This window comes from Pongo pygmaeus, chromosome 18 (genome assembly GCF_028885625.2).
Source record: "Pongo pygmaeus isolate AG05252 chromosome 18, NHGRI_mPonPyg2-v2.0_pri, whole genome shotgun sequence".
NCBI lineage: Eukaryota > Metazoa > Chordata > Mammalia > Primates > Hominidae > Pongo > Pongo pygmaeus.
In genome coordinates this window covers 20,531,981-20,554,461 of record NC_072391.2, presented here as the reverse complement: position 1 = coordinate 20,554,461, position 22,481 = coordinate 20,531,981, and the positions used below count along the sequence as shown (strand labels likewise).

At 55.2% G+C, this 22,481-nt stretch overlaps 1 protein-coding gene across 1 annotated transcript in view; it reads left to right on the top strand.

The window, feature by feature from the left end:
• Positions 1 to 22,481, top strand: part of LOC129015281 (ras GTPase-activating protein 3-like) — a 106,476-nt gene that overhangs the window by 27,218 nt on the left and 56,777 nt on the right. Inside the window, 1 exon segment of the mRNA XM_054452960.2 lies at positions 11,201 to 11,318. Coding sequence (XP_054308935.1) covers positions 11,201 to 11,318 — 118 coding nt within the window.

Here is a 22,481-nt window from a genome sequence, read left to right as displayed (position 1 = left end):
AGACACCCCGAAGGGCCAAGGCAGCCTTCACTGTGCTGAAGCTGGCTGTGGTCTCTTGGGCATCTCTCCCGACTTGGGCCAGGTGCACAGTGGGGTAGGGCGAATGTGCACACATTTCCGGCCGACTTGGGGGACACCCTCTAGGTCTCCTTGAAGCACAGAGCCAGTGCACCTGGCTTCTCTGCCAAACACAGCAACAGTCACGGCCATTGGCCACAGCCACCTCCACGACAGCCACAGCTGCATTTCTCCCCCTGGGGCCGGCTGCACCGGAGCTGCCCACGTGAGCATCCTTGGCTGACAGCATTGCAGCCTCACTCTTAGAGGTGAGCGAGCAGCAGGGGTGGTTTGGTTCAGGGACCCTAACTCTGGAAGCCCACCTGCCTGGGGCTGGACTCAGGCCCCGTGTTGCCTTGTGGGTGGGTGGGTGGGTGGCACTGCTGGCTGTGTCCACGGCGATTATACAGACGACTTGGTCTTCCTGTCATCCCCCAGCCCACAGGACTCCAGCCTCCACAGGCTTCGCTGCCCTCCCCAGGGGTCAGGAAGCCCCGGAGACCATAGGACAGAGGTGGTTTAGTTGGGAGCATTGCCCTGGGGGTAGGCGAGGCAGGACGGGCAGTGACGCTGCGGCCTTGGCCGTGACACCACCTGGTGGGCTGCAGTCCCACTTCTGCCCCTGCCACCGGCCGTGTGGCCTGCTCACCACCCTGGGCCTCAGCATCTTCTCCTGCAAAATGGGGTCGTGATGGTTCCTGAGAGTGTGTGTAGAGGGCAGTGCTGGCACAAAACGTCAGAGACAGAACCCCTCGCACCTCCTGCCCATCCCACGCAGCTGCACCAGGCTCCGGGGGAGGGTGGGACCTGAGCTTGGTTCTTCCTGTAGGAAGCGGTCTCACTCCCTCTCTGTCCCTCCCTGCCTCCGTCTCTCTGTCCCTCTCCCCCTTACCGTCTCTCTGTCTCCGTCTCTCTTCCTCCTTCACTCTCGCTCTCCCACAGCACAGGTCCGACGGTCTGGTTCGGTGCCTCCTGCTCTGCCGCCCTCTGGGCTCCTGGCTGGGGCTCTGCTCTGCTTCTCAGCCCGCTGCCTGCCCACTGCCCACCTACACCCCGCCCGCCTACCCCCCGCCTGCTGTGGATCCTGGGCTTCACAGCCCCCGTCTTTCTGTTTTCTGGCACTGGAAGAAGACACTCTTTTTAAGACAGTCCTGTGACTCACAACCAAAGGGAGGTCATGTGCATTGCACAGTTGTTGCAGTCTGGGGGTCTCCGCTCGAGGCTGGGGGCTGTGTGTCGGGCAGGTCCTTCGGTGCTGGGCACGGGGTCTTTCACCCTGCAGACGTCGCTTGTGGGGCCCTTGGAAACTGAGACCTCTGCTCCCCACTTTCTGATGAGAGGGCCCTGTCTGTCTTTATGCCGTGGTCCAGGGTGAGTTGATTTCCTCGTGCCGTGGTCCAGGGTGAATGATGTGCCACATTTTCTGGGAATGGCATTTTCCATGTTTTCCAGACGCCATTGGCATGGCCCACTTTGGAATCCAGCAGGTGACTTCAGGGCCCACAAGCCTCTCACGTCCACCCCCAGGACCCCAGGTGCACCTGCAGCAGTTAAGGGAGACACTTAGACACTGCCATCTTCCCTGGAAGGTTCCAGTTCCAACTCTGGGGCTGTTCGGGTTTTGTGCATTTCACTGCTAGCTTCACTGTTTTACCAACAGGGGTGACTTGGAAACAAGGACAGCCGAGCGTGTTTGCCAAGGAAAGCCCGGATCTCTGGCATGCAGCGCCGGCTGGGGCCCCTGGCATGGGTCAGGGCCGGGATCAGGCCCCTCGAGGTTCAGATTGTCCATGGGGTGGTGCTTAGACACTGTCTCGGGGCGGGGCCCAGCACCAGCAGTGGCTGGCAGCTCTCCAGCCCTGAGGGGTTCCTCCTCCCTCTGTCCTTCCTGTAGAGGTGCAGGCCCCTGGTGGGCCGTGGGGGTGCAGGGGGTGCAGGGCGTGCTGGGGCCACTGTCTACCCGTCCTGGTTGGGGGTAGACCTCGCTGGGCACAACCCCTTCCTAGCACATGGCCCAGGGGTCTGCTTGCCAGTTGGATTTTCCCTTCCTTTCCCTCTGAAATTCCCTGGTTCTTCAATTTTGGTCCCTTTTTCTGGGCCTCTCTGACTTGTCTGTAACAGAAGTGCGGAGAGGTTTGGTGGCTGCCGTTGGCCAGGAATGTTCACACCACAGAAATCAGGAAGGGCCACACGTCGGAGGAAATTGAGCTCATGTCTGAACAAAGGTTTTGTTGATCATCTAATCTTGCTAACCTGAATTGAATAATCTTGTCTATAGCGGTTACACTGCAATAGCACAAAAAATTAAGACAGTGTTTTTCTGGTATTTAAAACTTTACCTGATTCAACAAAGTTGCTTGTGACATTGATGAATGAGTGAGGCTCCAGCATTCCCAGTGTGGAAGCCAGAAGAGGTGTCAGCCTAATTAATATAATTTGTATGAGTGGGAGAAATGTTTTAATGGTCGACACGTAACACACTCAGTGATGACGCACTTTTTGAGAACGAGCTAGCAGAGGGTGCATTGCCTCCGTTTGTCAAATCCTGGTTAAATGCAGCCCAGGATTGGCTTAGAGACAAGAGTTTGCTGTGAAAATCAATTAGCTCTGTGAGTTTGAAATAGAGGACTGTGTATCTCATTATTTTTTGTGAGTTGTGTGCTACACATCTTTTACACTAGTGCAATGTATGACTTAGTTAACCTAGTTGAGCTCATGCATGCATTTTTCCCCTGGAGAACCAGGTGTTGTTAAACCTCTGTTGGGACCACCCACCTGGGGGTGCAGCCCCAGGCCTGTCCGTTCCCCTTTCGCATACAGGCTGGGTGTGAACTAAACCTCGCTTGGGTTAAGGAAAGTTGTTTTCCTCGCCCCCCATTCCTTCTCTGCAGCTGCCTCCAGAGACGGGACGCTGCTGGGAGACGTCCTTCATGGTTTTCTCTCAGTGCCGTGCGTCGAGGGAGAAAGACCCAGTTCTCTTTGTTCCTCACTCTCCATTCAAGGGTGTGTGTCCACCCGGGGAGCAGCCTCGGAGCCTCGGAACACAGGGAGGTTTGCCCACTGTCCGTGATCAGGAAGAAAGCATCTCTATCTGAGGCAGATGTCAGCATTGTTGCCACTGCCCGTTATAAGAGACTAGGGTTCCCGAGGCTCAGGCCCTGCTCCTGAGGTGCAGCCGATATGTGTGCAGGCATCACTGGGTTCCCAATCCCAATTTGGTACTGCGTGAGGCAAACCAGGGCACCTGCAGACGCTCCAGCTCCAGCTCTGCTGTTGCGGTGCTGTCCTTCGTCTCACACGTGGACGTCACGTGGACGTCTCGGGCCTTCTGCCAGCCCCTGTGAGACCCGCAGCTCCCTGGTGAGTGGGGCGAGGAGGTGGGGCCATCTTCACACCTTCTCAGTTCTCAGCAGTAAGTAATGCCTCTCAGTCCTGGCTGCACCAGAACCACCTGCAAGCTTTCTAATCAAGATGAATGTCTGTTCTTACTGCCTGGAGCCCCCTCCTAGTCAAAGAATGGCAATCTCTGGGTGGGGTCCGGGCATTTCTCCTGTGAGAAGCTCTCCTGTGTGTGCAGCCGCAGCCGGTGAGTGCGGGTGTGAGGTCCTGTGTGTGGACTCGCAGGAGAGGAGTCACAGCTTCAGGAGATGCAGCCTGGATGCGGGGCAGGCTCTGCCGCGCCAGGAACACGGGGGCCCTGAGGGTTCCTGTGCAGCACCGGTGTGTCTCTGCTCCTTTGTGAACTCAGAAGGGCGGCTTCATTTCAGCCCACCTTTACTTTCTCTTTCCTCATTATTCCCTGGGTGTTTTCAGCCGCCAGTGAAACTTCGGTTTTGAACCCATAGGATTTGCCTCAGTCTCCTGGTGGACACACCTCTGTGGAGGAGAGGTCCCCTGTCTGCAATCACCTTTCCCATATTTTATTACCTGTTTATAAGAGTGAGCACAGTTAGAACCAGCTGACAGGGTTTGGAGTCGTGTTTCTCAGGATATTCCGGAGGCACTGCTGCTCCATTCATCTCAGGACTTGAAGTATTTTCCCCAGCGGCTCATCGTAGACCAGCTGGAATCACAGGCAGTCGGAACCACGAGAGTGCACGTGCTGGTGGCCGTGGTCTGCGGACAGCATTTCCAGAGTGCTGGGTGACGCGGCCCCCGCGCCTTGAGGGTTATACTGCATCGGGAGACTGGGCAGCCCTGGGGAGGCCCGGCCTGGACAACCTTCTGGCTGACCTGGCTCCAAGGCCAGGTCTCCTCCTAAATGTTTAGGGATCACTTGGGTCTTGGGATGCATGAATCTCTGGCGTGATGTGGCAGCATCTCCCCTGTGGCCCATTTCTAATAGCCTTTGCACCAAGCACGAGAGGAGGGTCATTTGCACCAAGAGCATGTAACTGGGGCACTGTTGTGTTTTGGGTGGATGGCCCTCAGCCGTGGGGCACTCTTGGTGTTCTAGGTGGACGGCTCTCTGCTGTGTGGCACTATTGGTGTTCTAGGTGGACGGCCCTCTGCCGTGGGGCACTATCGGTGTTCTAGGTGGACGGCCCTGTGCCGTGTGGCACTATCGGTGTTCTAGGTGGATGGCGCTCTGCCGTGTGGCAATATTGGTGTTCTAGGTGGACGGCCCTCTGCCATGTGGCACTATTGGTGTTCTAGGTGGATGGCCCTCTGCTGTGTGGCACTATTGGTGTTCTAGGTGGACGGCCCTCTGCCGTGGGGCACTATCGGTGTTCTAGGTGGACGGCCCTCTGCCATGCGGCACTATTGGTGTTCTAGGTGGATGGCCCTCTGCCGTGGGGCGCTATTGGTGTTCTAGGTGGACGGCCCTGTGCCGTGCGGTACTATTGGTGTTCTAGGTGGACGGCCCTGTGCCGTGCGGTACTATTGGTGTTCTAGGTGGACAGCCCTGTGCCCTGGGGCACCGTGTGCAGCGGGACACTGAACAGAAGGCACCCTGCATTCTGCCCACCAGATGCCAGTTGCACAGCCCATAGTGACAACCAAGCGTGCCTTGGGAGGTGGCCCCTGGGGGAGACCCCTGTTTCAGTGGCCCCTGGGGGAGACCCCTGTTTCAGTGGCCCCTGGGGGAGACCCCTGTTTCAGCCGTTGTCAGGGTCAGGCCTCCAGTAAGCACAGTGGGCACCTTCTAGGACCCCTCCCGCCACCCTGTCACCATAGACTTAGTCTCCCTGTGGTGAAAGTTTCAATTACATTGAATGTGTCCATTATTTGGGAGGGTTTAACACCTAGCCCTGGTCGCCCGCCCCTCAGCAGAACCTCCCGTGCCCTCTGAAGAGCCGTGGAGGCTGGAGGGAACTGGAGGTGCTCTCAAGGAGACTGGACGATGGGCAGACCCCCTGGACGGCAGTGCTCGGCCCTCCCTGGGCAGGTGGTGTCATCCAGGGAGTTTTGGAATCAGCCCACAGAGCCCTCTCCTCCTTCCACCACTCACAGAAACCCACTGGTGCCAGGGGCTCCCAGCAGCCCCTCCCGGCCAGGAGGATCGGGGAGTGCCTTGCTTGAGGATGGCAGCCTGGGCTTCTGTCATTCATAACCCACAGGAGTCCTCTTGAGGGAGGAGCATGGTGCCCTGGAGAGCCCTGGACAAGGCCTGGGCCTGGCTCCATCCAAGCCCAGCGGCCTCTGCCCCTCCTGAGCGTGAGGATAGAGCAGGTGCTGCCTGCCCTCGACTCGGCCCAGAGGAAACTCCACTCCCACGGCCTCACCAAGTTCTGCCTGTTTCTGGCAGCTTTGCAGGCCCTTCGGGAAGGCACTTGTGTTGCCAGGGGTCGTGGGGGTCAGCGTCATGCTGTGTCCTCAAGACGCTGTGTCCCCTGCCTCGGGGCCCCCCCACCTCTTCCTCTTATGGCCTCTGCGCCACAGTCAGCCCACCGAGATGTGCGGCCTCGTCCCATGGAGGGTGCCGGGTGGGGAGGCCGGTGCGGACAGGCACTCAGGCCCACTCAGAGGCCAGTCACGGAGCCCCCGTGTCCAGAGGCGAACAGCAGCCAGGGGGCACACGGGCCTTGCAGTCAGCAGCTCAGAGCCCGGAGAGGGGTCTGTACCCACGCATGGCACAGAGGCTTCTGTGCCTCACTGAGACCCTGCCAGGGCTTGGAGGAGGACCTGTTCGAGTGAGGATCCCAGGGGCCGGGGCTGGGGTCGCTGTTCCAGGCTTTTAAATAGCCCAAAGTAGACGGGGCTGTTCATCATTTATTGAGATAGTTTAGGCACAAGACTATTGTTCTGGTAAATACTTTATGTTGTTAGAAGACGCTGTGTGCCTAGCAAAATTTTTAGACCCCTTTGAATGTTTTGTGTTGGGAGGACTAAAAGGCTGAGGTTGGGAGCCTTGAGAGCCACACTTCCTCAAGTTCTCCCGCAGGGTCTCCTTCCCCGACGGGCCCTGGGCTTAATTGCTGGAAAGGGGTTGCTTTCGCTGGACCGTGCACTGGGGCCGTCGCCATCACCCGTTCCGCGTTATTTCAGTGAGGCCGACCTGTAGTTGAGTAAAACGCCATGATGACGTGGGAAAGAGAAGAGCGCCCCACCTGGGTGGATGCAGCCAGTCCCAGCACAGCCCTGGCCTCTCCAGGACGTCTTCTGTCGGGGTTGGTGCCAGGAGCTTTGCTCAGTGGAGCCCTGGGCCCTCATCCTCACCCGTGGCTGCCTTCATTCCTTCCTTCGCCCTCTTCGCTGGGCGCTGAGCTGAGCTGCTGAGTGCCTGGGAGACGCCCGCTGCTGTGCTGAGCAGCAGATGAGGCCAGCCCCACCTGAGGGCCCTCCCCGGGATGCCTGCAGGGAGGAGCAGCACGGGGTGGGGTCTGTGGAGACCTCCCCATGCCCTCACAGCTCCTCCCGGGTACAGGGGTGTGGCTCCGGGTGCTGCGGGCCACGCCGACAGCTCGCTGTCAGCACTTGGAGACCCTGCGTGGGTCTCCAGGGAAGCCTGGGCACCCTAACCCTCGGTCAGGGCTGGGCCTGTGCTCACCCTGAGGGTGCAGCTTCCCTCCACGGCCCAGAAGGGCTGCTGTGGGCGTGGGAGTCCTGACACTTCGGATCAGGGCCTTTGTTTTTGTTACTCACTGCCTGATCCCTGGAGTTGGAAATCAGGTTTTGCGGTGTTATGCTGTTTACATTAAATGTGTTTAAGTGCTGCCTTTTACTCCTGTTAGTTGAGTTTTCAGAGCCGATGCGAGGTGCTGTGTTGGCTGTCTTCACCGGTCTGCCAGCTGGTGAACACACCGCATGTGTTTTAGTGACACGGTCCATGGGAAAAGTGGTCATGAGAACTGTTACTTATTTGGCTATTAGGATGAAACCAGTTTACTTTTCTTTTAATTCATTTATTCATCCATGCATGCAACAGATAATTTGGCACTTACTGTATACCACCGACAGCTTTGTCTTTTTATATGAACGTCTCTGTGCACCAGAAAAAAAGAGAAAACACGTTTCCTCTAAGAGAGACAGAACAGGCACCTTTGGTGAAGGTAATTGAACCAGCTGTTTGGGGTGTGGTGGAGAAGAAACAGCTGTTTGGGAGGTGGGGCAGCCCCCATCCCGCTCAGCTGTGGGGCTGCAGGGAGAGGCTCAGTCCTGGTGCATGTGGCACATGGAGAGGCCCCGGGGTGACATGGCCAGGCCATGCTGTAGCAGCTCCAGCCCTCCTGGTCTGAGCAGCTCATTGGATGTTGGTGGGTCCAGCAGGCTCCCTGGTGTTACTGTCGTCATAGCAACCAGGATGTTTCTCAGGAGTTTTTTTTTTTTTTTTTTTCTGTTTCAATGCTTTATTAACCGTTGGAAACAAAACCAATGCCCTGGAGGTGATGGCATCAGAAGCCTGAGGCAGGGAAATGGGCTTGCATTTTGTCCCCCCTCTTTTTTTTTATTAAATGCATCATAGCAAAAGTAGATTAAAAAGAAAGAGTCTCAGCCCCAGATGACAGTGAGCAGGGAGAAGGTGGTAAAGACGGGGCCATCAGGCGGGGAGGGAGGAACCTGGTGTGTTTTGGGGCCGGGGACTGGGCATCGTCGGACAGGGAGGGAGGAACCCAGTGCCTTGGTGCCAGTGTGGGGGGACTGGGCATCGTCGGGTAGGGAGGGAGGGAGGGATGAATCTGGTGCATTGGTGCCAGTGTGGGAGGACTGGGTATCGTTGAGTGGGGAGGGAGGGAGGGATGAATCCGGTGCATTGGTGCCAGTGCGGCGGGACTGGGCATCATCAGGCAGGGAGGCAGGGAGGCAGGGAGGGATGAATCCGGTGTGTTGGCGCCAGCACAGGGAGACCCGGCCTTTTCATGTCGTGCAGCGTCTGTCTTACAGGGAGTCCAGGGAAAGCTTGTGTGTTTCCGTCCTGCAGCGTCTACCTTCAGAAGACACAGCTGGTACTGCTGTGATTTGAGGCCCTGTGGGAACACATCTCAGTTCCATATTATCCACAAACACCATCTTCCACAGGACTTTCAAAAGCTTTTTTCTTTCTCCTTTTAAGAAACACAGGAATTTACAGCTAAATATCTACACTCATTTGTTGCAAAAAACAAAGAAATCCCAGAAAACAAAAGGAAAACAAAAAACTCCCAAAGACAAAAACAAAAAAAACCCCAATAAAATCCCAAGGGAAATATGGTCAGCATCAGGTTACACCGTAAAGGTGTCAGAAGGAAAGTCAGCAAAGTCAAGCTGTGTTTGAGGATAAGGACTTCTATCTGCTGCAGAAGCTATCAGTTCCAAAACAGGGCCGGGAGGCTGGAGGGGCCCCTGTCCGACTTGCTGGGTGTGCTGTGGCTGCCCTCAAATTCAGGGGTAGCCGCGGCAACCAGGAAGGCTGTGTGTGCTCCGGGAACCTCAGCTGCCATCCCCCAGGCTCCCTTCCCTCTCTGGAGAAGCTCGCCGGCCGTGCTCGCCCCTTCGTGCCTGTGAACTTATCACACACCCTGCGTGCGTGTGCTGCGTGTGTGTGCGTGTGCTGCATGTGTGTGCGTGTGCTGCCTGCGTGTGGGACCTTCACATTGGTGGGAACCTTCAGAAAGCCTGTCTTTTGACATTTGATAACTGAGCTGAGGCCTGGCCTGGAGCCAGGTGCCTCGTAGCGGCCTGGCTGTGTTCTCCCATGCAGCGGGTGAAGAAGGCGCGTCCCGGGAGAGTTGCCGTGTTGAGGTGTTCTGAGGGTCCAGTGCCCATCAGGAAATATTCATTTGCTTTTTCCCACCAACCGATTATCATTGATGCTTCCTTAATTACTCCCAAAATAAAAACTTCCAGAACCTTTTGAATTAGAGATATCTCAGAGCTGGAGGAGCCTTCGAGAGCTGCTGTGTCTCTTGCTTTTGCAGTTCAGGACTTTGAGGCCCAGAGAGGCAGACTGTGTGTTGGGGGCACTGGCAGGAAACGGCCACAAGCACTGAGACCCTGAGACCTGCTCCATGTGGGCAGCAGCGGGTGCTGCTGGGAACGCCTGCCGGCACCTCAACACCCACAGATATGCGGCGTGGACACAGGAGGCTTCATCCAGACCCTGGGGCTTCTGCTCCTTCTCACAGTGCGTCAGGTTAATATTGTGGACGAAAAGTCTTTAAAAAGCTTCAAACTGAGTTTCTCTCTGCCCTTTGGAGTTTCTGGCGTGCCAGTTTGCAAACTGGCGTCTTTGAAATGAGCCAGCTGCCCCATGTGAGCCATGACGTGTGCGCTTGCTGAGTTGATACGAAACATTCAGCACAGAGTGGTGGAAGTGGGGTTCTGAGAAACTTGTACTCTGCTCCCATTTTTGATTTTGTTTGTTTCAACAAGAATAAGGTGATGTGGCCCCGAGTGGCACCAGCAGGAGCCTTGGTGTGGTCTCAGTGTGGTGCCTGTGCCTACATCTGTCCTCTCATCCTGCGTCATTGAGACACCACTGCCAGGCGTCTTTAGAGCCAAATGACGGAGGCAGAAAAGGCCCTGGGGAGGCGCGAGTGTGTTTGAGGTGTTTCTTTTACAGAATGGACTTAAACTGGGCATCCGCTGTCTGGATTGACAGCTGTCACTCATCCCTTCCTGCTCACTCCTTATTCTCCGATAAACTGGGCCCTTAGGCTTGCCGCTGGGGCGTGCTCCAAGCTTCCAGCAGAGAAGTCATAGCTGGGGTTCAGTTATGACCTCCAGACTGACCCCAGGCAAACAAGGAGTCCGGCATCAGGGGTGTTTTCTGCAGGGCCAGCCAGGAACTGGCTCCACTTCCTTCAAGCACATTCAGGTGGCGTCTCTGTGGGCTTGAGGGAGGGAGACGTGGACCTAGCTTAGGTCTCCCTGGGACGCTTCTCTTAACTGGCAATTCGAACAGCTGGAGTTTACAGTTAACTCATGTCCACAAGAAAGAGCTCTTTCCTTTAATTCTAGCTCCAACTTTGACCTAATATCATAAAATAAAATTCAATATAAAAAGGGACTCAGTGGATAAATGAATAAGCAAGACGAGATCCCTCTGCATCATGGAAAGTTATTCAACCTTAAGAAAGAAGGGAATCCAGTCAGCAGCCACAGCAGGGGCCACCCTGGAGGACACTTGCTGAGTAGAGTGAGCCGGGCTGAAAGGACACGTCCTGTGGATCCGCCGACGTGAGGCCCCAGAGCAGTCAGATCCACAGAGGCAGAAAGTGGGGTGAGGGCCGCTGGGAGACAGCAGGAGGGGGATGGGAGTGTGTTGAATGGGGACCGAGTCTCCGTTTGGGAGGATGAGAGTGTTCCGGAGAGGACGGTGGTGATGCTTGCACAACTCGGTGAACGTGGTTAATGCCACGGAACTGTGCACTCGAACAGGTCAGAGATGGAAAATTGTATGTTAAAAATTAAAATAAAAGGACTAATGCGGGTAAACAAGACACAGCAATCCTGAGTCCCAGGCTGGTGGGTCCCTGCTTGCGGGACTTGCATCTGAGGGTGGCGTGTGTGTCCCTTGCCTTTCGGCAGTACACGTGGGGAGCACATCCACGTTTTGACTTGTGGCAAAAAAACCAAGACTTTATAGAGAGCTAGTGAATGCACACAAGCAAAGGCCGGCGTATGGCTGTGAAGTAAATCTACTGTTCGGAAATGTGTCTGCGATGAGCAGGGAACAAACATTTCTACGCTGCTGATGATGTATGTCGCTTTTATTTTTTAGGTGAAGCCAAAAACCTTCCCTCTTACCCGGGGCCAAGCAAGATGAAGGATTGCTACTGCACGGTGAACCTGGACCAGGAGGAGGTTTTCAGGACCAAAATTGTGGAAAAGTCACTCTGGTAATGTCTTCTGTTGCTTTACTTGACACTGATGTGTTTTCTTTGGTGTAGAGAATGTCCCAAGGGTGTACATCACCTTCCCATTTTCCCGCGTGTGGAGAACGTCCCAAGCATGTACGTCACCTTCCCATTTTCCCACGTGTAGAGAATTTTTCTGTGTGTAGACAATGTCCCGAGTGTGTACATCACCGTCCCATTTTCCCGTGTGTAGGGAATTTTTCTGTGTGTAGACAATGTCCCGAGCGTGTATATCACCGTCCCATTTTCCCGCATGTAGACAATGTCCCGAGCGTGTACATCACCGTCCCATTTTCCCGCGTGTAGACAATGTCCTGAGTGTGTACATCACTGTCCCATTTTCCTGCTGCTTAGTTTGAGGAGGAGATGCTTCCTGGGGCTCTGGTGTGCAGGCAGCTGAGCTTCTGCCCTTGGTGGTGCGTGGGTGTGAACTGGTGTTGGCTAAATGCTCCCGCTGTCCAGGAAGTGCATGTAGGTGGCGGCTCCCCTGTGCGGACTCGTAGGAGTGCTTTTTAATTAGAGATGAACTGGGAAGCTCGCACTCCACAAAAGAGTACAAATTAAGGATTTAGAGAGGAGGAAGTACTAAGAAAGCTTTTTTCTTCCTGTAAAATTTTCTAAAATAGCTATACAGAAGATGGGTGTTAACTGAGGTAAGAGGCCTAGAAAGTGTTTATTGATATGATTTGAGGAAGAGAGGAGTCAGCCAAGAAAAACAAACTCTTAAAATCAACAAGATTCCCCCTCAGCTTGAACGTGTGAAGATGTGGGTGCCGACCCCAGCATGTCCAGGGCACAACCAGAACTTGTGTTTCTGAAAAGCTCCAGCAAAGCGGCCAGGCCGTACTCCGAGGACCACTGCAGTTGCACACCAGGACGTGGCACGTGTGGGATATGCACAGGGACAGGAAGTCACGGCGATTTATGTCGGGGGTGGGAAGAGAGAAGCCGGGGAGCGTGTGCCAGGCAGGGCCTCAGTGCCGCGGCCTCGGGGGAAGCATGGGCAGCTGGGTTATTGGGGATCACAGAACATGTCCGTGTAGCTGTGACTCCACCGTTCAGTTCAGAAGCGTGGGTCGTGTGCTTTGATCAAAACAGCTATTTTGATTTTGAGAACATGTTTAGCTAAAGAACTATGTCCTCGCATCTGGCTACTTCCAAGTGGGAATGAACAACCCATGCTGATGACTGGGTGAGTTTACCTACTAGAAAACTGTGAGGGGCCTCCTGCCCCGGAGAGACTGGGGCTCATATCACTCCGTCAATGACAGTGCTTCCAGAAGGCTTTGGCGCAGCTGCCCTCCAGGGCGAGGAGTGAGAGTCATTTGTGTTATGTTAATGCACACTCCTGGTTCTTTGAAATAACTCGTCAAAAAGAACTGCAGGCTGAGGAGCATTGTCAGGCACCCAGTCCGGCTTTGCGAGAGTGTCTTGGGGTTGCCATGGTGATGACTGGGCACAGCCGTTCTTCTGAAGAAAATGGGAAGAGACATGACCGGGCCCTTCAGAAGCGCCTTTGGAGCTTCCCTGGATAAAAGTCCGTTCTGTGTTTAAATGGTCTGTTGTTAGAGGCCTGTGGATTGTAGGCCTGGAGAATTACTGGCAGTCTTTATCAGGCTGGGATCCTCTCAGACCTGCTGAATCAGAGCCAGTGAGAGGAGAGTCTGTTTGGGAACCTCTCTTTCAGGTGAGGTTGAGAAATGGGGGCCCATTGTCTTTCAGATATTTCAGAAGAATTTAGAAATAGAAATCCTGGTTCTGGCCGGGTGTGGTGGCTCACACCTGTAATCCCAGCACTTTGGGAGGTGGAGGCCACAGCGAGCCATGATTACATCACTGCACTCCAGCCTGGGCAACAGAGCAAGACCTTGTCTCAAAAAAACCCCAAAACACACACAACAAAAGACTGATAGCAAAGAAAGAGAAACCCATGTGGGACAGTTCCAAGAGAGTAAAACTGTGGTGCCATTTAGTGTGGACGCCGGCAGCCCTGTCCATTTGGAGGGCTGTGCGGGCTGGCCGCCCCTGTAGTGTGAGGGCAAAACACAAATCAACCCATCCCATACGAAAAGTTGGCAGGAAAGGTACTTGAATCCAAAAGCTGGCTCTCTCATAAATTTGCAGCTGGAATCCACACTACATCTGTGGTCAGAAGCCCTCAATCGGTGCATATGCATTAACGTAGTCCTGTATTAGTCATTGGTCAACATCTACCTGAGAGGCAGGTGTCAGGCAGGGCTGCCCTGTATGCTGGGGAGTTTAGCCCTGGCCACCGCCCACTCCTCGCTCCATGCATGGTGGCACCCACTTTGGGGCCGGTCCCCAAGTCTCCTGGTCCCCGAGTCTCCCGGCCCCTGAGTCTCCCACCCCCAAGTCTCCTGGTCCCCGAGTCTCCCGGCCCCTGAGTCTCCCACCCCCCAGTCTCCCAGCCCCCAAGTCTCCCAGCCCTCTGAGTCTCCCAGCCCCCGAGTCTCCCGGCCCCCCAAGTCTTCTGGCCCCCCGAGTCTCCCAGCCCCCTGAGTCTCCCAGCCCCCCGAGTCTCCCGGCCCCCAATTCTCCTGGCCCCCTGAGTCTCCCAGCCCCCGAGTCTCCCAGCCCCCAAGTCTCCCACCCCCTAGTTTCCTAGCCCCCTGAGTCTCCCAGCCCCCAAGTCTCCCAGCCCCCGAGTCTCCCAGCCCCCCGAGTCTCCCGGCCCCCGATTCTCCCGGCCCCCAAGTCTCCCGGCCCCTGAGTCTCCCGGCCCCCCGAGTCTCCCAACCCCCGCGTCTCCCAGCCCCCGCATCTCCCAGCCCCCCGAGTCTCCCAACCCCCGAGTCTCCCGGCCCCCCGAGTCTCCCGGCTCCCTGAGTCTCCAGGCCCCCGAGTCTCCCAGCCCCCAAGTCTCCCGGCCCCCCGAGTCTCCCACCCCCCAGTTTCCCAGCCCCCCGAGTCTCCCAGCCCCCAAGTCTCCCGGCCCCCGAGTCTCCCAGCCCCCTGTGTGCTTCCTCCAAGGTCAGCATCACCTTTAAGGTCTGATCGCTCATTTGGCAAAGTCGCTGTGGAAAGAAAAAAGCCCACGTCTGCATCTCTGAGCTCAGAAGGGCCCCAGGGTGCTCTCTGGCCACTGGGTCTGCAGCCTGGCAGGAGCCCCTTCTCACATTCCCTGGGGAGAAGCACTTGGGTCAAGTTTGATTTGCTGTTGCCCAATATCGCCGTCTGACTCAGTGGGAAGCTGCAAATGGAACATGTGAGGAAGGAAAGGCGGAACTCAGCTTCTCTTCTTCCCTCTTTCCCACTAAGGAGGTTACCGACCCAGCTCCACCACGGGCCTGTGTCCCCCAAGCCTCCTCCCTGGGCTGCGTGTCTGAGGCCCTGGAGTCTGTGGGGCCTCTTTAATGAGTGCTGAGCCAACGTCTGGAGAGAGTGTCCTCTGTCTTCCCTTTTTTCTGTATTTTTCAAGGTGGAGGTTGAAGGGCAGCGTCTGTCACAGGTTTAACTTCAGAACATATCGAAGTGGACACATTTCAGAGAACAAGCCCTTTCTCTCTGGCCCTTCTACAAGAAAGTGATTTTGACAGTTTCTGTCCTACTAGAAAAATATTTTTCTGAGGTTGAGAGTGAACTTTGTTCACAATCCATACCTTTTAGAGCAATCATTTTTAGTCATTTAAAGGGCAGCCACTATTTGTTTCCTTATTTACTTAAACTAAAAGGCTCCCTGAAATTGGATTGGCAGGGCTGGGGTTTGGGAACTAGCTTCCCGCCCTGGACCTCCCCTGGGCTGGCACCCACAACCCTAAAACAAGGAGATAACCCCGCTCCCCAAGGCTGCACTGTGGTAGAAATCACCGTCTCGTCCAGCAGAAAGGAGCAGCTGGCGTCACGCACAACAGAACCTAAATCTCTCCCTGCTGGGTTAGTCCAGTCATTTGCAAGAATATTCAGTAAGTGTCGTGTCCTCATTTCCTTCCATCCACGTAAGGACGTGGAATGGTGTCTGTCCCTGCCTGCTTCCTCTGCGCCCACGTGGCCGACCTCTCCCCAAACCCTCATCCACGCAGACAGTTCTGGCTCAGGGAGGTGCTGCCTCAGGGTTCTGGGTCTGACCCCATCCCCTGCCGCTGGGGTTGAGGCTGGGCAAAGCCCTCTGCCCCATGCGGAGCCCTGGCCCCCCCTTTCTGTGGAGTTGCCCCAGCGTCCTTTGCAGGGTTCATTTGCATGCCCATCTCGGGGAGAAGGGGCCGTGGCCACAACAGGAAGAAACTGCAGGCGTGGCCGGTTTCTGTGCCTCCTCCACCCAGAGGTGCCACAGCCTGAACTCCTGCTCTGAAAGCTGGTTATGCGTTAGGTTACAAAGCTGTGTCTGTAGGAAAAGTTTTTTGTTTAAAAAATCATGAGCACCCCCAAAATGATCTGGATACGCAGACAAAAACATCAATGTGATGGTGATTTCTGAGAAGTGGAATTATGGGGGAGTTCTTGTGCTTTTGTTTGTGTTTTATGTACAATTAGAAGTTACAAGTCAAGGAACAGACAGATCTTCTAGAGCTGAGCGAGGAGAGCTAGGTCTTCCCAGGCAGACGAGGACATCAGACATCACCAGGGACCCTCACTTGGTGGCCCTGAGGGGGAGGCTCTGAGCTCTTCTGGGTGGAAGCCCGTCCCATCCTGTGTGCACGCAGCGGGTGTTTGTTAAAGACAGGGAGGTTTCTTTCTGTTCATACTGCAAGATGTAAATCACCCCCATAATAGTACTTTTGTGTAGTAGAAATGACTAAACCAAGAAATGTCTCCACAGCTCCAAAGTTTTTCAGGAGGGGAGAAGTTATTTGGGGTTAGAAACTGAAAGGGGCAGGAGGAAGTTGGTGGTTTGGGAGACAGATGGTTCATTCTCTCAGATGCTTTTAATAAAAACCAAGTTGTTGACTTAGGAAACACCGACTTTGACATTAGGCGACTCATGAAAAGTCACATTTCCCATGAACATTTATTTTCACTCTTTCTGAAGTTAGAGCTTAAACAAAAACCTGCTTGACACGACTGGAGGCTCCTTGAAGCCCAGAACATCCCAGAACAGCTGGGGTAGGGGACCCGTCCTCAGCCCCAGAGTACCCCAGGTGGGGGCCCATCCTCAGCTCCAGGGTGTCCGCAGGTGGGGGCCCATCCTCAGCCCCAGAGTACCCCAGGTGGGGGCCCATCCTCAGCCCCGGGGTGTCTGCAGGTGGGGGCCCATCCTCAGCCCCAGAAGTGCCCCAGGTGGAAGCCCATCCTCAGCCCCAGAATACCCAAGGTGGGGGCCCATCCTCAGCTCCAGAGTGCCCCAGTTGGGGGCCCATCCTCAGCCCCAGAGTACCCCAGGTGGGGGCCCATCCTCAGCCCCAGAGTGCCCCAGGTGGGGGGCCCATCCTCAGCCCCAGAGTGCCCCAGGTGGGGGGCCCATCCTCAGCCCAGGTCGGGGGGCCCGTCCTCAGCCCAGGTTGGGGGGCCTGTCCTCAGCCCACGTTGGGGGGCCCATCCTCAGCCCAGGTGGGGGCCCATCCTCAGCCCCAGAGCACCCCAGGCCAGGGATCTGTTCTCTCAGTCCTGGAATGCTGGCCCCAAATCTCCCAGCAGGTCAGAACCCCTGGCCCTGTCTGTATGACCCCCAAGCCCGGCCCAGCATCTCCATCTCCACTCACATGTGTGTCCTTTCATGTCATGCTGGCTCACAGGAGCACGCCAGTGTCAGAATGATGCAGGGGGTTCTCTCAGCCGCATAGGAACTCAGAATAGCCGCATAGGGGTGCTGTGTGCAGTGGTGTGTGGCGTGTGGCGTGTGGCGTGTGGTGTGTGGCGTGCCTGGCGACCACAGAGCCCATGCACTGAGGGGCAGCTCCTTGGTACCCCTGAACAGATGGGGAGACTGAGGCTTGGGGAGGTGAGGCGGCTCACCACGGCCTCTGCGGCTGTGAGTCTCTGTGAGTCTCAGCCCAGCCCGCCTGCTTTCCTCACTGAGTCTTTGGGTTCCGTTTGAAGACTCACAGCTCTATTTGCCAACATTTCAAAAAAAACAACCCCACCCATCTTGAACCACAGGAGGCTGCAACCCAGTGTGTGCGGGGCTTCTGCGGAGACCTGCTGTGCTGGGTGGCGAGTGGGCTGTGAGCTGACCACGGACCCCTGCCCTCCAGCCTCTGACCTCTGGGAGCCAGGGCTGCGTGGCCCTGCAGTGCTGGGTGGTGGGTGGGCTGTGAGCTGACCACGGACCCCCATCCTCCAGCCTGCAGTCTGTGGGAGCCAGGGGTGTGTGGCCCTGCAGTGCTGGGTGGCGGGTGGGCTGTGAGCTGACCGCGGACCCCTGCCCTCCAGCCTCCAGCCTGTGGGAGCCAGGGCTGTGTGGCCCTGCACTGGCCATGTGCTTCTGGTGGGTGTGTTTTTCCTCCTGTCCTTTGCGGAGATGGAGCATTTTCCCTGGCCGAGTTGCCCCTTCTCTGTGGGGCGCCTCTGAGGATGAGTCAGGCAGTGACTCAGGAGCCGCAGAGCTCAGCCCAGAGGCTGGCTTGAGAGCCCCAGGGCTGCTTCGCAGACCCGGTTTGGGGTTTGGTTCCTCTTCACGCAGCCTTTACCCTCTACCCCGAGGCTGGGGCAGCCCTGGCAGCTCCTGGCTCCCCCAAGGGTTTGGGAAATGGGCCCCGAGCCGGCAGCAGAGCACAGAGCTGGGAAACCAGGTTTATTTTCTTATGATCCGCGATGGGAGCAGCCGCAGGCGGGATGGGGCAGTGCCAGCCTCGCGCAGATGCTGGGAAGTGACTCAGGGTGGAGAAGGCGGGGGGTTTCTCTGCTGGTCCCAGCTGAGCCCCTGCTCCGGGCTCCAGGAGGAGGAGGAATTCAGTTCAGATGGTTTCCCCTCATCAGAGCCACTACTTAAAGGTCAACACTGTTTTCTGCAAGGGTTTTTTTCTTTTTTCCCCGTGAAAGTTTGCTTGATTCTGTGAAACTTCCTTTGCACTTCTTCCAGAAATGACAGAGGGGAAGGAGACTTTGCCAGGGTCTCTGCCTCAGAGGGAGAGGCTGCTGCCTGCGTTAATTTCCTAGGCCACATGGCAGGATTTCAGGCGAGCCTGGTTCTCTCAGGCCGCACTTTTTCTTTATTTGGAAGGAGAGTTCCAGAGCCCTCGGGCGGTGAGTGGGGGCCGCCTGGGCCAGGCATTCATCCTGCATCTGACGGCTGCCGACCTCGGCTGGAGACAAAGCCGGCCTGTCCGAGAGAAACCCTGAGGTTAAGCTGCTGATGGGAAGGGGGGCGCCTGGGGGCTGTGTGGCCCCTTTGAGTCCATCAGAAAGAAGAGATTGTCCGGCACAGGCCACCAAACAGGATGGGGGATGGGAGGAATGCCCTAGCGTTCAGCCGGTTTCATTTTTCTTTTGGAATACGCTTTAAACTCTGCTGCCCAGGAAGGAGAAAGCACAAACCTTCCTGCTGATGAAAGAAAATGGGTGCCCCCACCGTGAGACCCACGGACAGCGGGGGGCTGTCTGTGGGCCTGGGCTTTGCACCTGGGAGTGTTGGTGCTGTGTGGAGGGAACCGAGTCCTCAGGCTGAGCCTGGACTCCCCACAACAGCATTGGGGGGAAGCCGCTGTCCTCAGACTCCGCATGGCCTCCAGTGATGGTGCTGTGGCCACTTCCTGCCGGGCGCTCACCATGGGTTCTGGGTGGGGCTGGGAGGACGTGGGTCGTAGGCCGTTCTGCCCACGAGGTGACGTGGTCGAGGTGGACATGGCTGGCCTCGCAGCCTCTGCTCCTGCAGGTCCTGGGACGCTGCGTCCATCTGCTGGAGCTCATTTCAGAGTTGGCCGATCACATGTCCATACCCACTGGTGACAAAGTTAACAAATTTGTTTTTTTTTTTTAGTTCAAAAAAGATCCTCCTTAAATGTTGTGAAATAATATGTCTTTTAAGTTGCAACACACATTCAGAAGTTCCCAGAGGGTTAAATCCTGAGCACGAAAAGATGGTCATTCTAATAGAAAACAGGCCCAGAGCATTTCAAGAAAAAATGAGATTTAAAACTGCTCATAAAAAGATGGACATTCCACCTCACCAATGAGCCAGACATTTAAAATTTAAGCAGGTTTTTGCTACCGGTTTAGCAAACTGTAAAAATATTTATAAGATGGCGTATGCTGGGGGTGGACGCTGGTCCAGACTCCCTGGAGGGTTCTGTGGCTTTGTGTTTCGAAGGCCTCAGGACAGTGCATATCCTTGGAGGAATTCATCCCACGGGGACAATCAGCTGCTGCACAGATCTCCGTTCCCAGGGTGCTCACCCCTGCTGCTCCCACCGCACAGCGTGCGGATGGCAGGGGGACCTGGCACTGCTGTCCACACACACACATGCTGTCTGACCCCAGCATTTTATCAGCTCTTTGGAAAGTGGCCCATGGCCTGATGTGAAAGGAAAAAGCTGACTCTGTCACAGGGAACATAACCTCACTTTTATTTAAAAAATTTACCTGTATTTCCATTCATATCTTCTATATTTATAACATAAATATTTACTATTATTTTTAATATATTTGTATTATAATGAGTTATAGTATGAATATACTTATATTTATATTATAAATATCGTATTTATGTTATAAATGTAATACAAATATATTTATATTTTGTATATTTTAAACCTATAACATTTATATATTTTATTCTATTTTATATCTTTGGAGAAAAAATCCCAGGAGGATGTTTCCTGGAATGTTAATTCCAGATTCCACTTTCTGATTTTTTTACGTATTTAAAATTTTGTTTCTTTAAAAATAGCTTTATTGAGGTATAATTCAAACACCATACAATTCACCCTTTTTAAAATGTACAATTCAGTGGTTTTTAGTGTATTTGCAGAGTTGCGCAACCATTGCCACAGCCAATTTTAGAACATTTTCATCTCCCTAAAAGGACACTTGCACCCTGTAATCCTCCAGTTTCCGGCTTGCAGCCTCTCCCGCGGCGGCAGACGCGGGTCTGCGTTCTGTCCCCGGCTGTGCCTCTCTTGGGCATTTTGTGTCAGTGGAAGCGTCTGGCCCATGGCCTCTGTGCATGGCCTGTCGGTCGGCACCACACTGTGGATGCCTGTGGTGTGGGGCCAGGGGCCAGGCGTCCTTCCTCTCCAGGGCTGAGCACTGTTCTGCTGTTGCTCCCTCAGCAGCCGAGGCCCTCCTGCCTTGTTTCCACTTTCTGGCCGTCATGAATGAGGCTGTGAGCATGTGTGTCCGAGTCTGCGTGCAGACGTGGGCTGTGAGCACGCGTGTCCGAGTCTGCGTGCGGACGTGGGCTGTGAGCTCGCGTGTCCAAGTCTGCGTGCGGACGTGGGCTGTGAGCACGCGTGTCCGAGTCTGCGTGCGGACGTGGGCTGTGAGCACGCGTGTCCGAGTCTGCATGCAGACGTGGGCTGTGATGTCTCTTGCTGCACACCTGGGGGTGGAAACGCTGGGTCCTGTGGCGACTGTGTGTTGAATGTTGGAGGAACCGCCAGCCTGTTTTCCGTGGCGGCTGTGGCCACTTGACCTTCCCACAGGTTGTGTGTTTGGATTCGCGTCTCCACCTCCCTACCCTTGTTACTGTCTCTTTGATGACAGCCATCCCGGTGGGTCTGATTTTCTTTGTACAATGCGAGCCCCCGCCTCAATGAATTTTTGCTTAAAAAAAAGCAATTTGTTGTTTTTAATTGAAATGAAAGGAAGCATTCTTTCCTATGCATGTGTGTGTTTTTTTTTAAGCAAACGAAATTCAAATCATAAGGAAGTAAAAAAAAAAAGACCCACAGGAAAATTCTGAAAACTTGCACATAAATGGAATTACAAATCAACTCATCGTGGAAAATCGTGTCTTGCTGGATGTAGGTTATAGGCACAGTGGAAAGGGAGATGGGGCCTGCAGACCCCAGACGTGGACATGGTCCAGGACGGCGCCAGCCTGACCCCCACCTTTGCTGCCCACCGTGGGATCTGGAGCCCCCCGCCCACCGTGTCCCCTGAGCTGGCCTGACCTCGCCGTCCTCCCTGCTTGACCCCTGTGCCCTGTGCTCTGTGCAGACGCGTCCCCTGTTGAGTCTCAGATGGAGTTAGATGGAGTTACCACCACAAGCGCAGGTGACGGCTGAATCCCACTGCCGCCTCCGTGGACAGGGCACCAGAAACCCTCTGGAGAGAAGGCAGCCTGCCACGCTTTGTGATGAGCAGTTCACTTAAGGATCGTGTTAGACCCCATGGCTAGTATAGATTTCAAGGCTCCTATTTCTTTCTTTCTTTCTTTTTTTTTTTTTTTTTTTTTTTTTTTGAGACAGAGTCTTACTTTGTCGCCCAGGCTGGAGTGCAGTGGTGTGATCTCGGTTCACTGCAACCTCCGCCTCCCATGTTCAAGTGATTCTCCTGCCTCAGCCTCCTGAGTAGCTGGGATTACAGGCGTCTGCCACCATGCCCAGATAATTTTTTTTTTTTTTTTTTTTTTTTTTTTTTTAGTAGAGATGGGGTTTCACCATGTTGGCCAGGATGCTCTCAATCTCTTGACCTCATGATCTGCCTGCCTTGGTCTCCCAAAGGGATCCTATTTCATAACCCATCACCCTTAAAGAGCTTTTCTCTGAGGTGGGCCTGGGCGCCTGGGGTTTTTAGAAACCTTTCCAGGCAACGGTAGTTTGCGGTTCTAAGAGGAAAAACATCAAGAGACCTAAGAACCCAAGCCCCACGCATCGAGACAGCGTCCCCGGCCGTGGCGGAGGAAGCCCTGCGCATCGAGGCAGCGTCCCCGGCTGTGGCGGAGGGTGGAGAAGGGAGAACTGAGTTGGGTTTTGGTGTGGCTATTTCTGTGGTATTCCCTCGAAATATTTGCCACCGGAAAAATGAAAAAACTCTAAGTGCTTTTAAGTGAGTAATTTCTGTGCGAGGTCTCGGGAAGAAGAAATGTCTCTGTGTGCAGTGCCCAGGCCCCGTCTGCCGGCTGTGGGGGGCTCCGTCTGCCAGCTGTGGGGGGCTCCATCTGCCGGCTGTGGGGGCTCCGTCTGCCGGCTGTGGGGGGCTCCGTCTGCCGGCTGTGGGGGGCTCCGTCTGCCGGCTGTGGGGGCTCCGTCTGCCGGCTGTGGGGGGCTCCGTCTGCCGGCTGTGGGGGGCTCCGTCTGCCGGCTGTGG